Source organism: Caretta caretta, chromosome 8 (genome assembly GCF_965140235.1).
Source record: "Caretta caretta isolate rCarCar2 chromosome 8, rCarCar1.hap1, whole genome shotgun sequence".
In the NCBI taxonomy this organism is placed as follows: domain Eukaryota; kingdom Metazoa; phylum Chordata; order Testudines; family Cheloniidae; genus Caretta; species Caretta caretta.
In genome coordinates this window covers 35,310,951-35,326,588 of record NC_134213.1, presented here as the reverse complement: position 1 = coordinate 35,326,588, position 15,638 = coordinate 35,310,951, and the positions used below count along the sequence as shown (strand labels likewise).

At 50.2% G+C, this 15,638-nt stretch overlaps 1 protein-coding gene across 2 annotated transcripts; it reads left to right on the top strand.

Moving 5' to 3' along the window:
* The first annotated feature begins 602 nt into the window (after positions 1 to 602).
* Positions 603 to 9,195, top strand: SPATA24 (spermatogenesis associated 24). Of its 2 annotated transcripts, none has more exons than XM_048861272.2 (6): positions 603 to 760; positions 1,548 to 1,613; positions 4,024 to 4,154; positions 5,260 to 5,330; positions 6,761 to 6,863; positions 8,260 to 9,195. In XM_048861272.2, the coding sequence occupies exons 1-6, from the start codon at positions 659 to 661 to the stop codon at positions 8,348 to 8,350; spliced, it is 564 nt and encodes a 187-aa protein (XP_048717229.1). In that variant the 5' UTR covers positions 603 to 658; the 3' UTR covers positions 8,351 to 9,195. The 2 variants fall into 2 exon arrangements, with proteins under 2 accessions (XP_048717229.1, XP_048717230.1); XM_048861273.2 differs by lacking the exon at positions 603 to 760 and adding an exon at positions 827 to 1,005.
* The last annotated feature ends 6,443 nt before the right edge of the window (positions 9,196 to 15,638 follow it).

The following is a 15,638-nucleotide window of genomic DNA, read 5'->3' as shown; positions in this document are numbered from 1 at the left end:
TTGCCTGTGCTACCCCAAGCCATGCCCCGGCCCTCTCTCCTAGCAGCCAGTTCCCAAAGTCCCAGCAATGCTGCTGCACTGGAGAGAGACTCTTCCCTTCCCCATCTGTCTTAGCCACCGGTGCACAGGTCACACACCAAAGCTGGGGCTGCCCCACACCTGGGTTTATGGGTCAGCCCGCACAGCTTCCCTCTCTCCTCCTTTCTAACTCCTCACCCCCCTTGCTGTCTCCCTTCTCCCTCTCCTTGTCCTCTTCTCCCCCCCCCCCTTTGTGTTTCCTTCTGTATATGTCTACACTGCAGTTAGACGCCATGGGCTAGCTCATGCCACCTGACTCTGGCCAAGGGGCTGTTTAATTGCAGGGTAGATGTCCTGGCTGAGGCTGCAGCCCCACCTCTGGGGCCCTCCCCCCTGGCAGGCCCCCAACTCCAGCCCGAATGGCTACAATGCAATTAAACAGCCCCTTAGGCCAGGGGTTTTTCTTCCCTGTGTAGACATACCCTCACGTGGCTCCTTTCAGGAGTGGGCGTGTCCCCCGCCCGGTTGCCAGCGGGCGGTGCCTCGCTGTCCCCGTTGCTGGGGGCGGTGAGGGAGCTGGGTTGTGATTGGCCGGGGGGAAGCGGCGGCGGCCATTTCCAACGGCGCGGGGAGCGCAGAGATGGCGGCGGAGCCGGGGCCGGGTACCGGGGCTCTGGCCTTCCGGGAGCTGCGGGACCTCGTCGCGACCCAGGAGGCGCTAATAGAGCGGCTGCGGCTCCGGGTGCGGGCGGGGCCCATGGGCGGAGCGGCGACGTGGATGGGCGGGGCTTGGAGCGTTGGTGGGTGGGGCCATTTAGAGGCCCCGCCCCCTCACCCCTGTGCTTGTTGCTCTTTGTCCTAGAAGGTTCCTGCGGCCCCTCATCCCGCAGTAGGGCGCCCGCTGGGCTGCACCCGATACAGGGGTTTGAGCAATAGGTGCATGTGCTCACCCCCCCCCCCCGCTCTATGATGTTTGCACGTGAGCAGGTGTGTTGTGTTGCCTCTGCCAGTGCTGTTTTCACAGGCATGCAAGGCCCCAGCTGCCCCCTTTTCCCTAGTTTTGTTTGTGTTCAAGGTAGTGAATTCCTCTTGCGACACCTCTGCCCCAGCGACTGGCTAGCTGCTGGCAGGCAGTAGGGTCTTTGTACCACACTTGGATTTTATGGCCAGGCCTTTAAAAAAACATGAGTGATTTGGGTGTGTCTGTTGTTGGGTGTCCAGGTTGAGACACCTTAAAAAGTGCTGATGATCAGAAGATGCTGAGCATTTGCCCTTGGAAAGGCAGCCTTCTTTGAAGGGTGTGAAGTTGGGCACTCAAAAGCTGTAGCTCACAGAAGCTTATGTTCAAATAAATTTGTTAGTCTCTAAGGTGCCACAAGTTGTCATGTTCTTTTTGCGGATACAGACTAACACAGCTGCCACTCTGAAACCTGTCAAAATCACTAGTGACTCTGGTGGTCTGCCCAACATACATTGAAACTCTATCTGTGCATGTAACTGACTTATTGAACTTCAAATTCTTTTTGCAGATAGTAATACAGGAGGATAATTTTGTCCGTAAAGACGATTATGAGGCTGTTGTGAAGAAGTTGGAGGTAAGTAACCTCTCGGGGGTAGGGACTACGTCTTCATACATTTTGAACAGTATCTGGTACCATGGGGCTCTAATCCTGGTGGAGGCCTCAATGAATAATGTAATATTTCTGTTTCTATTGGAAACTAGGCCAAACAGATTGAAATTAGCCTTGCAGTGCTTAATGAAAGGTAGGAGAGCTGCATTTGGACTCAAGGGTAGTTTTGATGCAGCTTAGCAGTTCTAAAAAAAACTTGCTGAGTACCACATTAATTAGACACCAAAGAGAGTGAAGCTCATGGAAAGGACTATTAATTGTCAGTGGACTAAGATTCCATGGGGCTACATGTGGCACAAACAGAATAAAAAAACTGTCTTAGTACCACTAACGAGTCTTCTCTGGGTGTGTATTCTCTCTACCACCCCTGGGCCCCACCCCTTTTCCTGTCTTTTTGAATATTTGTGTCTAGCTATTTTGTGTTCAGTGGTGCTGTACTAGGGGCTCATGCTTGATTCATATGTGGTGAGCTGTCTAAAGAACCAGGTCAGTGCCCTGGAGCTTGCTTAGATGTTTGACATTTTAACTTTTTGTGGCTCCTGAGGTTATATAGGGTAAAGGGTACTAGGAGGCCCATGGAGCATGGATCTGGGGAGGAACACACACCTGTTCAGCCAGTGGAAGTGTTTGGGAGCTGGTCACTGAACTCCTTTCCCCTCCCCCTTCCCTCAAACTAAGAACTATCACAAACCTTACCACCTTCCACTCCAAGTGCAAGGTTCATTTATTTGACCTTGCCTTCTTTAATATAAATACATAGCAACAGGTATATTTTAACAAAAGAAAAAACGCTCCGAGTGGGCAAGGGTGAGAGAGCAAACAACACATGTGAGATGTGCATTTCTACTACTGGATGGTGCTCAGATACTACCATGATGAGTGCCATATAAGAACCTGTGAAAAACAGAACAGAAAATAACCCTGTTTACTTTGGAGCTGTGAGCAGTTTGTCTGTTATGTGATGCCTGGTTGAAGATGAAGGTTAGGATGTTGCTTAAAGGTGATTAAAATGACAAATCCATTTACTTCATTTTAAAAAATAATTTCAATTCCAATGGGTATAAAATAGTAGTGAATTTTAAATGCACTTTTCCAAAGTATCAAATACACCAAAAAATCTGCCACATGTTGGCCTCTTCCATGCCAGCTCCATAGTAACTGGGAGATCACAGCAGAGTGCATGTTCAGATGTCAAGGATGAGTGGGAGCTGGATAGCTCATAGATAGATAGAGGGGATCTAACAATGGAAAAAAGGTGTTGTGTTGAGAGCCACTTAGCCTGAATGGTAAGTTGTGTATGGTAGGAGCAAGTGAAGTGGGACACCCAGTCCATAGCTGCTAAGGTAGCCCACATATATTGTGTAATTAATGGATTTTTCCATCCTTTGATTGAGGTTCACCAGGAAAGATGTAACTAATAGACCCCCTGATTACTCAAGAGCTTGTAAGCAGAAGGATGAAATTGGTCAGTCAAGATCTTTCAATATTTACATTTAAAGAATTGTGGCTGGATAATTCAGTAAGTGGCACTCATCTCTCTGAGTAGATATTGAATTAATATTCCTTAGTGATGCTAGGGGCACCGTCCTGCCAAAGGTGGTATCTTTTGGAGAAGACAAAATGGTGGACTTGTCCACTTGTGATCATTAAAGATCCAGTGACACATTTCCTTAGAGTTTGGGTGTTAATGCCAGTGGCCTGGCCATTGTAGGGATTTGCATTCTGCCTCCTTCAACTCCCTTGCAGTTTCAACTGACTATAGTAATTTTTTTTAACACATCCTGTCCTAACTTGCTTTGTAATTTTGCTGTGCACTGTTAACCAGCTACCACCTTCCATCCTAGCCATGGCTGCCTTTCATTAGTGGGCAAAATGATTAGAGTGTTCGTAAAGTGCTTTGGCAACTTCTGAAGTGAAAAATCCTCTGGAACTGTAAGATAATGATCAACACATGTTAGATTTTGAGGGGGTGGGGGGACCTGATAAGTCTTCAAATATGCTAAGGGCTGTTAGAAAGAGGACAGTGATCAATGGTTCTCCATGTCCACTGAAGTTAGGACAAGAAGTAATGGACTTAATCTGCAGCAAGAGATTTCGGTTAGTTATTAGGAAAAACTTTAAGGCTAGTTAAGGGTTAACTCTACGGGTAGTTAAGCTCTGGAACAGGCTTCCAAGGGATCCCTGTCATTGGAGGTTTTTAAGAACAGGTTGGACAGACTCCTGTCAGGGCTGGCATAGGTTTACTCAGTCCTGCCTCAGTGCAGGGGGCTTGACTTGATGACCTCTCAAGCCCCACATTTCTATGAGTCTGTGATTTACACTCTGTATTGGTCTGGGGCTGGCAGAGAACAGAGGGATGCTGTGTGTATTACAGAAAGAAGAGGAAGAGCACTCTAAGACCAAAATCCTGCTTGCCAAGGAAGCTGAGAAGCTGCAGTTTGCGCTCGGGGAGATTGAGGTTTTGTCCAAGCAGCTTGAAAGAGAGAAACAAGTCTTTGAAAAAGCGTAAGTTTGGCTGGGGGAGAGGGGAGAGAGATTTTTGTGTTTAATATTTGAAAACAGGCAGCAAGTATTTTGTCTCGTTAGTAACCAGGCTGGGTATGACAGCATTGTACTTAATTAGGGACTCCATTCTCACGGGGGGGGGAGTGTGTTTACCTGAATTTAATAGAATTAGAGATCGGAAAAAAGTTAAGCACATACTAAAGTGCTTTGCTGAATCGGAGCCAAAAGCTGTTAGCTTTTTTTGTTCTGATTGTACAGCCCCTAGCACAATGGGGCACTCCCTGGTCAGGGACTGGGGCAACTGGCCATTACAATAATACAAGTAATAAAATCTTCATCACAACAAACTCCCTTGTTGACTATATTTACCTATATATTTAAATTCAGTTGACTTAAATGGGACTTAAGCATGTGCTTAATTTGAAGCTCGTAATTAAATGCTTTGCTGAATCTGGACCCAAGTTCAACATTGTGAGGCCTGGAATTTAGGGTTTGGAAGACAAGACTCTTTAGATTGCCTCTAAAATGTATTGCTTTGTGATGGGAGAGGTTCAGCAGCGTTTTTTAAAGGACATTTCTGCCTAAGGCCCCAGCCTTGTAAAGTGATTTGTGTGTGGAGATCATTTTGAAGCCACTGGGCCTTTGCCTGGTCTTACAGGTGTGCCCAAGTGGATCACTTTGCAGGATCAGGGCTTAAAATGTAGTCCCAATCAGTGTCATTTGGATGCCTGAGTACACAAGACGGGCTATGCTGGGCCAGACCAAAGGTCCATCTAGCCTAGTATCCTGTCTTCTGACAGTGGCCAATACCAGGTGCTCCAGAGGGAATGAACAGAACAGGTAATCATCTAGTTATCCATCCCCTGTCACCCATTCCCAGTCTGTCAAACAGAGGCTAAGCAGAGTAGATGCCATGCGAGTGCACATCAGGTAATGAGATCTCTAAATGCTGTGGAGGTGGAGATGTTCAGAGCTGCCTAAGGGGGTTGCATGCCATGTGGGTGCAGAAGGAAGATCAGCCCTTGAAAATGGGAAGGTTCTTCAGCATTTAAAATTACACTGACACTCTTGTCACTTGTCTTCATTTTTGTTGCTTCTATTATAGACTTTCCAACATTAAGAGCAAAGCGCTAAAAGAATCCACCAAAAAAGACAAGCTAATAAGCAAATGCAATGGTAAGTTTACCAGAGGCTAAAGTCTGTTATGCATTGCTCTACTGGCTTAGAAACAAAAGCCCAGTAACTAGGATTTACTTTAATTAGGAAGGGTGATGTGACTTAACATTGTACTCCGCCAAGACTCTGTACAGGCGTGTAAAGGGGAGTAAGACAGACACACACATGCCACCTGCCACGGGGTCTCTCTGAACCGTAGATCCAGGTGTAGGGGATGGGGGAGCAGGTTCCATGTAGTCACTATTCCCAGGCACCTACGAATACATGGGCATGAAGCAGGGCAGGGAGTTGGTGGAGCCGTAGTTCCATTCTCCCGTTAGTATATCAGCTGAGCTGGTGCAGGAGGGAAGGAATCTGCGGCTGGGAAAAGCCTGGTGCAGATACTGGCCCCTCCTGGAGAAAGGGAGGAGCAAGGAGGGAATCATGCTTCTCTGAGTCACTGAGCAAAGTCTCGGAGTGGCCCTGCTTGACTGCTAAGGAGAGCTGGCTTTCTCCGCAAGCAGACAGCACATTTTAAATATCTACCCACTTTTTCCTCCCCAGTCAGGTTAAGGTGCTCCCAGGGCATTAGGCTGAAATCCCAGGCCAGGCAGTCAGAGCCATGCATGGCCCAATCCAGGGTTTGAGCAGTAAAATATTTAACAGGGCAACGCTTTGTTCCACTCAGTGTCTTCTCATCTGTAATGAAAGCACCTTACTGTTTAGCTTCAGGAAGCACGACCTGGAGTTGAAGGCACAGGGGGACCTGGGCCTATCTCTGCCACAGATATAGCATGTGATCAGGGGCAAGTCACTTAGAGCCTGATCCTGGGATGTGCCAGGCATCTCCTGGGAGGTGCCCAGTGCCTGCAGCTGAAGTTAGTGGGAGCTGAGGGCATTCAGGGGGTACTCAGCATTTCATAGGATTAGCCTTTTAACCTCTCTGTGCCTCAGCATCTCTAGCTGTACTATATTGCTAGTGATAAATACCTGCTTCACGGGGGTGTGGTGAAGCCAACAGATGTCCGTGCAGTGTCCTGAAGCCTGCAGATGGAAGGGGTTAGACCCAATAACCTTTATTTTTGGTGTATTTCTGTTTAACAAGCTGTCCTCTCACCTTAGCTGCCCTAGTTAGGTTTCATGCCGCCATTGCAGACAGTTTGTGTTTATGTGAAACCAATCCAGAACTGACTGTAGCCGAACGTCACTGTTGTCAGCATTTCAGCAGCACCTGCTGCAAAGCTGATCTCCATTTTTGGGGGGTGTGGGAACATTTTCCCCATGTTTTCGGTGTCTGTGTTTGTAGCTGTTACTATAAGAAATTCTTAAAACAAAGGCCAAAAAAACCCCAGCTGCCGTGCTGATGCCAGAGGAAATAGAGATGCACCTAAGATTAGCTGCATCTCAAGTGAGTTTTAAGCCTCAACTCCGCCTCCGCATTTTTTTGGTAGAAATTGAGAGCCATATTATGAAACAGGAGGATCTTCTCAATGACAAAGAGAATGAAATTAAGGAGCTGCAGCAGTTCATCACCAAGCAGAAGCAAATACTCAAGTAAGTATTACCTCCTTAGATCGTTATCGGCCCTACGCTGCAGCCAGTGGGAGTTTGACGCTGACCTCAGTGGGAATATGGGGTCTGTTTTGTCTGTTTCAGTGTTTTAACAATCTACCCATCTGGCTCTCTAGCAGCCTCTGATGTCACTTCAAAAGTAATCCCGTTAAATTCATTCCAACTAGAAGCCACCTGCCTCCACACTGACCCTTTGCCCTGTCAGTCCCTTTCCACCTCAGAGCCCTTGCAGCATGCCTGGAAGGTCAGCAGGCTGGTGCTGTTTCAGAGCAGGTGGGAGGGGAGTAGGTTCCAAAGTTGAGGGCCGCTCACAGAGAACATCCTGTCAACCCCCAACGTGTAAAGCAAGAGAGATCTAGCTCAAGTGCCTCTGCAGATTGCAACCAAGGCAGCATGGCACAAGGGCCAAGGCATCTCTCACGCAGGCAGATCCCAGTGGCTGGGAATGGGTATCTGCATTATGAAACCCATTCATCGGCCCCATTGCTAGCTGTCTTAGTAGAGCAGCTAAGGACTGAGCTGTCCATGGAGACTTCCCCTCTGGACTGTCCCTCCAAATCAAGGGGCAGGCATGTTAATTGGGGGACGTTTGCATTCTGTGTGCATGCTGTACCTGCTCTGTGGATAAATGGAGAACGAACCCTCTCTGCGGCTGCCAGCCCTGCACTTTTCATCTGCATGAAATTCTCTTTAATAAAAAGCACTGCATTCTTCTTCAGGTGTATCTACAGCCTGGGGCCCATGCTGGTGTCACCCACCAAGCATGGACACAGCCTACATTGGCAGACAGGGTTTCTGTTGGTGTAGGAACACCACCTTCCTGAATGACATTGGCTACATCAACAGAAGCCCTCTTTCATCGATGCAGCTGTGTCCGCACTGGGGGGTTTTTCAGCATAGCTGTGTCGCTCGGGGGGGGGGGGGGGGGCAGGGGTTTCACACCCCTGGCCAATGTAGCAATGCAGACATAACTTTTAAGTGTGGACCAGGCCTGAGCTACCTCTTGACTGAGCAGTGAGTCTTCCCTTCACCTTTCACACTTGGAGTCTGATTTACCAACCTGACACTGATTGCCAGGAACAGGAAAGTTACGTTGCCAATGCCAAGAAGTGAAATCAGTGTAACCCTGGTTTGCTAACACACCGGGCTATAGAGTGACAAAAAACTCCTGAGTGGTACCACCTGGGTAGCCGTTAGCTCTGGGTTAATGGAGCATCCTTGTTAATGCGGCCATTTCCTTAGTAAGTGCTTAAAAGATCCCTGATTAACCTGCCCAGGAAGCAACCAGGAGAATTGGTGATAAATTAGCAGTGTGATGTCTGCCAGTGCAACTTTCTGATAGGTGGTTTGTTTTTTGTTTTTGTTGTTTTTTTTGCAGGACTCAAGTGTCAGACTTAAAAATACAGAAACAACAGGAAAGTTACATAGCACAAGTGCTGGAAAAGAAACAGAAGAAGGGTTTAAAGTGAATGTATTAGACATTACACTACCGTCCGTGTATCCCCTCAGTATGCAACCGCTGTTGCAAAAAGATTCTGGTGCTCACAGTTACTCTGGTGGCCAACAAGACCACTAGCAATATCCATCACTATCTCAGGAAGGTTGTAGATGAGTCGCCACGTTAACCCATCAGTGGGCCCTGGCTTACACAAACATACTTTTCCTGGCCTGGTGCAGAGGGGAGGCCCCCGGGGCAGGGGGGAGGTCAGGGCGGGGGTTGGAAAGCAAGCCCACCCTGCACTCATCCTTCATTGGCGGCTCCTGTCCTGTGGGACTAGGCCCAACTCCCCATTCCAGGCAGTGCGACCTGGCACATGGGGTTTGCGTTGCTGCCGCTCACTCAAATTTGGCCCAGCTACCCCTCTGTCATGGCCAAACCTGAGTGCAGAGACAGACTCAGGCTGCTGCAGGTGTGGTTTAATACAATGGTCTTTCACCCCTGGAGCCTGGTGCAAGTGAAATTAATTAGAGGGGCTTCCCCTTGTCCTCTAAGCATTTGTGTGCTTCACAAAGCCACCACCTCAACTAGGTCTCTGCTCAGAGCAGGCCCTGGGTTGCAATAGTGGCTGTTCCTTGGTCACTGCTGCTGTGGGCTAGGGGCTTATATGGAAACGCTCCCATTGCCTAGCCATGTTCTGCCCCTTCCTAGCCAGTGCTGTTTGTGTCTCACAGCTTCCCCTGTCTGACCCCCTGTACCCACCAAGAAAATGGCAGGGACAGTCCCCTGAAGCTTGGTAAATACTGTTAGACCCCAGAAGGGTGACAGGATGCATGTACAGACCAAGTGCCTTCAAATAAATGGTTTTATACTAAATACCTCAAGATCAGCTTCCCCTTTACTGCCCTGTCATGATCTGAGTTCAGTCCTATGTGTCCCTTGCTGGCTGAAGTCTTGAACCCGGCATCTCTGCACCATGCCGCTTCTCGGGGGAGGATGGGACTCCTCAGTGCTTCAAGAACTGCTGGTAAATTTCCTTCTTGACCCATTGGACTCAATTGGGACTCTTGGCACTGCATTCCTGCTCCTAGCCTTGCAGGTGCAGGTACCCAGGATGCAGTGGGGGGAGGGCTGGATGTGACTAGACTCTGACTCCCCTGCCCCCAGCAGGGAGACACCCCAGAGTTTCCCTCCAAGATGGACAGATGCTGGAGGGGTGCCTGTTGCTTTAAAACAGCCTGTGATGGGAGGGCAGGAGAAGCTGCATTGTATTCTGCATCCATTCAGCCCCAAAGGCTTGGCCAGAGGTGCGTAATGCTCTGGGTAAGCCTTGCCCCATACTCCTCCTGAAGTACAGTTCCTGGCAGCCTCCTGCTGCCATCGCCCTGGCCTTCCAGTCGCTTCTGCATCACGTTCAAGCCTGGTGACACACAGAGCCCTGCATCCTCCATTCCCTAAGCTCCTGCCTCCCGTGGCTGTGCCTTTGTCCCCTGCCACCCTCATACTTTCCATTGTGCTGCACTGGAGCCCTCTCAGTTTCCTTCTCACCCCTGTTAAACCCAGCTCCCCAAACTCCCCTCCCTTGCCTGAACCTTGTGTTTTTGGCTGCCCTAGACCCTGCAGTCCCTATGGAAGCCTGTGGTGATAGGGGGGCTGCATAAGGAGCAGCTGAGAGGGAGCAGCAAGCTGCATGGGATAATGGTGTGGCCTAGCCAGAGGGGCCCCTGCATTGCTTGATTTGGGGTGGATGGGGGCGGAAAGTTGGGGAGAAGAACTGAGAGGGGTCAGCTAGAGAGGGAGCAGCCGTGCGGGGTGATGAGATGGGTGAAGCGGGAGAAGAGCAGAACAAGGAAAAGACAAACTCCACCCTGCAGGTGCCTGCTCTCCTGCCAGTCACAGCCGGAGGTGCCGCCTCCGAACACAGTGACACCCCCCTGGAGTGTGCAGATGGGGTGTGGAGGGGAATGGCAAACACCCAGTAAACTGAGACTCTCCACGCATGGACAAATGCCTCCCTTCCTCTTCCCTCTACTGCCCTACTCATGGCCAGGGAGCTTGTTAGCTCCCCCCCCCCGCCCCCGTCTGAGCTTGAGCTATAGTGGGACACTCTGGATGTCAAGGGACTGCTGCTGATGTACCAGATGGGGCTACGCTGGAGTCCTGGTAGCTCAAGTAAGACGAAACCCAGGGTCCTCCGTAGGTGATGGCTGCAGAGCCCCTGAGGGATGTGTCGTGTGCAGCGGGTAGTTGGCAACATGATCAGTTGATCATGGTTTAGGGAAGTAAAGCTGAGGGAAGTAGACATTTTACTTCCGTTTTTCCCAAGGGTGATGGTTCCGGAGCAGTCTCAATTCCCCAGGGGAGACACAGTTTGGCCATCAGTTGCAAGTGTGAATCTTACACTAAGGAAGCAGCATCTGAGTGTATCCCCTGTGTAAATCTGTAGTGACTCCCCTGCTGTGCGCTAGGCTCACTGAGAGCAAGGTCCAGCCCCATGGGGGTTACACACGTATCCGAGGGCAGAGTTCTCGTGGGACAAAGCACTTTCTTAAGGCAGTGCCCCCTCATCCTGCCTCCTACTCTAGCCCCATTAGGATAAGCACATGACTAACCACACAGGGAGGCTTGTTGTTATACCATGGCCTTGCCTTGCTGATCCCATCTCACAGAGGACTATGGCATAAGCCTTAAGGAATGGTCTACAGGTGAAAATTAGATCAACCTAGCTACATTGCTCAGGCTGTGAAAAATGTTGTACCTTGTACAATGTAGTTAGAGTGAGCTAACCCCCACTGTTGATGTAGGAGGGTGAGAGAAGAATTCTTCCAGCGACACAGCTACCATCGCTCCGAGAAGTAGATTATATTGACAGAAAAACCCCATCTGTCCATGTAGGAAGCGTCTATGCTATGGCGCTACCGGGGCACAGCTACAGCTCTGTAGTTCGGCTGCTCAAGTGTAGACATACCTTAAACTGCTTCGCTGCAGGTCCTGCCAGAGCTCAGCCTATAAAGAAATCCTGAGGCTAATCGACTGTTTCTGGTCTGGACCAAATTCAGCTGTTTGTCGCATGGGGTGGAACCAGTAGGCTCTGAACCCTAATTAATGGAAGCGATATTGTGACTGTGAGGCAAATACTAATAGAACTAATAGAACAAACACTGGACAGCTGAGAGGGCTTTCCATTGTTGAGGGGGCTGAGCCTGAGTTCCTTTGCACACATGCAGCACAGAAGTGGGAGAGTCTTGCATGTTCAAACAGCCTTGCCACACTGGTTGTATTTCACATAAACACACTGGGCTACCTCCTTTACACAAGTGACTTCAGTGGTGTTATTCCAGCATTACCCTGGGCTACCTAGAGCACAATAATGTCACCCTCTTTCTCTGACAGACTCTGTGCAGAGGGCCCTGTCTAACACACATTGCTGCAAAGGGCATTCTGCAGAGTTCACAGCAGACAGGCTTGGCCACGCATGTGAGTCAGTGCACAGAGCACTTTCCTCAGGCTATGTCTCCACCGCAATATGAGCCCAGGCTTAGCGGATTCGAGTCAGCTGACCCACATTAGCGAACCCGGGGCTTGAGCAGCTACATTGTGTTTTAACCCTACATTAAGACATTTTAAACCTGTGCTCGAACCTAGGGCTCTGGCCTCCACACTGCAGAGCGCAGACCAGAGTCAAAATAACCATATCCCAGAGTCCCTAGCGTTCTCACTCCCCCCAAAATATGGTCATTCTAGTCCTAGGACAGTGATGCACTGTGGGAAAACGTTACTGCCCACCCTGCGCATCACAGGTGGTTTGAAGCAGCTCCCTTTGCAAAAGGTTTGAGGCCTTCACTCTCTATTGCAAAGCCCAGAGGCTCTCTGTAGTGTGCTTGCAGATTGGTGCTCAGGAGAGATTGGTGCTCAGGAGAGTGTTAATGCTGACTGGAGTGGCTGTCATTCACAGGGTGGAAACAGGCTCCTGTTATCAACAGCATGTATTTCAGATTGTTTGCCTAGAGAGGACTGAGGAAGTTATCCCATGGAATTGTGGGATACTTCTAGCTGACTCCTGGAACGTGAGTCAAGCGGGGCAGTGTCTACACTTCAAAGCAATAGAGCTTGGACCCTGGGTCCCAGCTTAACTCAAGCATGGACCCTCCAGCCCTGCAGGGTCCTGGGACCCTGGGTCTGAGCCCTTGGTTAGTGCAATTGCAGTGTAGACTCGAGGGGGGTTAGGCTTGAGCCCAGGTTCAAGCATGGGCTTACTTTGTAGTGTGGACGTACCCTTAGTCACGAAAGCACCAGCAGGAGGGTAGAGGGCACTGTGCTGCTTTCCTTCAGAAGAAATATAAACCCCAAAGCCTGGTCCCTTGTGCTCACTACAATCCTGCGGCACTCTGGCTTGTCTGCATGAGACGTTACTGTGCAGCAAGCCAGGTTGTGAGGCTATGGCACACTAGCTTGCTGAGGAGTAACAGTCTGTGTGGGCATGGCTAGAATGCACTGAAAGGCCTGGAGTGGACTTCGGCTTATAACACTTTACAAGTAGTAGCCGCACTCCCGGCTTTTCAGTGCTCTGTAGCAGGGTCTGGACGGGATGTTACTGCACGGCAAGCTGGTGCACTGGAAGTCACACCCCAGCTTGCTGCACAATAATATCCCACATAGACCAGCCCTTTAAGGCCCAGTTCAGAAAAGGATATAGCCCCCACATGCTGAAAGGTCTTTGGGCTCCTCAGTACCTTTGAGGATCTGGGCCTTAGGTCTTAAGCACATGCTTATGTGATATGGGGTCTGTACAAACAGTGTCCTGGCCAGATTTCCACTTGGTTAATTCCCATCTGCTACCTGAAGTCTTGCACTTTCATTTGGAGATGGGGCCAAATCTCCAACTGTGTAGCCCCACGGACATCAAGGGAGCAATGCAGTAGCCGAGGTTCTGGCTCACTATTCCTAAAATGGCTTTGTGGTGTTGTAGATGCTGTTAACAGCTACCACATCCACTCCAGAGGAGATTCTGTTCAGAGGGGCCTGTCCCTGCCTTACCTCCTGGAGCACTGTGAGGATTTCTTCATTAATGTCTGTAACATGTCATGAGAGCCTTTGCTGAAACGCCCCAGAGAAAGGAACATTGATGACTATTTAATACATAAGCAGGCGCTCACAGATGGCCAGCTGCGATGAGCTCACACATATAATTACCGAAGAAGTACCTGACCCAGTTACAGACGGTCTGTCCTGCTAACACAGCAAGGACGGGGCAACAGAGAGATCTTTATGGACAAGTATTTTGCATTCCTCCAGCATGTAGGGTGACCAGATGTCCCGATTTTATAGGGACAGTTCTGATTTTTGGGTCTTTTTCTTATATAGGCTCCTATTACCCTCCACACCCTGTCCCGATTTTTCACACTTGCTGTCTGGTCACCATACCAGCATGAGCGCTGAATAAAAGCGGCTTGTGATGAAAAGGGCCAGATTCTAAAATGCTCTCCCTTTTTCTGGCACTGAGTTCAGAAATCAAATGCTGGGGATCAAGGCTTGAGCGCTGAGCCAGCTGGGGCCTTTTTGGTGTAACAGGCTGTATGTCCCAAGCCCAAATATGTCCCACTCCCACTTTCATTCTTCCTCTGCACTCTGTGCGTGATGTTATTCATCCTGGAGAGGCAAACGGGAATTGAACAAAGCAATGAATCCACCTTGAAAGCTTGTGAGAGCCATGCTGCCTCTGCCCTTAACTCTTCTAGGGCTGTTTATAAAAGATCACATTCAGTAGCACTTTTGGGTTCCTAGCTCTCCCCACCCCAATGATGGTGACATGAAATCACCTTTTGTGCTGAACAAGAGACTACTTCACAATGGCACTGTCTGATGAGCTCAAGGTAACACAGATTGACAAGGGCTCGGTCACCCCGAAGGCCACAGCTGCAAGGCTGCTGGGCAGTCATATGATTCTTCTTACATTTAAATAGCCCATTTGGGTGTGGTTGAGTTTGGCAGCTAAATTCCCCAAACATTCTGTCCCCACTGAGCGTGCTCCAGCACACTCAGTGGGGACAGAATGTTTGGGGAATTCAGCGTGCTCCAGCACACTCAGTCCCTGCATGTGACCAGGCTGCTCGTGTGCCAAGCCCACAGAGTGACAGAGCATGTCCCAGCCCAGGGCTACAGGACTCAGGACTTTCCCTGTAATGACAGCGGCTGGCTGCTCCAGGCTGGGCACTAGAAGTGAGAGTTGGAAGCCTGTCTCCTTGGTGTCTATGCCCCTGGCTGGTGCCCAGGCAGAAAGGAGAAGAAGGGTGGGGAGACTGGGGCAAGGGGCCAGAGGGATGGGAGGAGACTGGGACAAAGAGCCAGGGGAGTGGCTGGGAAAAGGAGCTGAAGGAGGTAGGATGGGGGCCCGGGCTATGGAGCTGAGGTGGGGTCTCGAATTGGGAAGTTGGGCTGAGGCAGAGGGTATCTGGGAGTGGGACACAGAGCCAAGGGGGAAGGGGTGAAGGGGAGACTGGGACTAGGACAACAAACTGAGGGGGCTGGGAAGAAGACTGGGACTGGGACAAGGGTAGGCGGGAGGGGCCAGGAGCAGACGGGGTCAGACTTGGGTTACTTCCTAATTGCTAAGGGCAGGAGGCTGCAGTGTCAAAGTTCTTTGTGTGTAATACACGTTGAACAACACGGTAGGTATACGGCTCCCTCAGTGACATTCCAGCGCTGACCAGAACTGATTGCCTCCTCTCGTCAGTGACTGGACCTTCCGGAGGCCAGACCCTCTCCCCGCCCCACCCCCAGCAGCATCCCTTAGTTGTCAGAGTTACGCTCTCTGGTCATTTGGTGGGGGACATTCACAGGTACACACAATAGCATAAAGCATTGCTGGAAGGCTCTCAGCCCCAGACTTCAGCATATGAGCCAGGCACTAATGGTTGGGGAAAACTTGCCCCAGGGGCAGGTTATTCGGTAATTTTCCACGAGGGGGATTCTTGCACCTTCCTCTGCTGCTGGCGGTGGAGTGGCTGGACTGTGGGTCTGGTCCATGCTGGCAATGCCTATGGGACACTGTATGCCACATTTCCATCAGTGTGACTGAGGGAAGCATTTGCCCACCAGCCCTACCTGGCATGCCCAGAAGGCCTGCAGGCTAGCGCCACAACTCCTTGCTGCCTGTGTCATCGAGTGGTTAGGGCAGAGGACTGGACACTAGGACTCCTGGGCTGTGCTCAGCTCTGCCCCAGACTCGCTGTGCAAGCCTGGGCGAGTCACTCACGCACTCTGTGCTGCATTTCCTGCAGCTGCGAAAACCATAGTCCCTGACCGTGCACGGAGGTGTG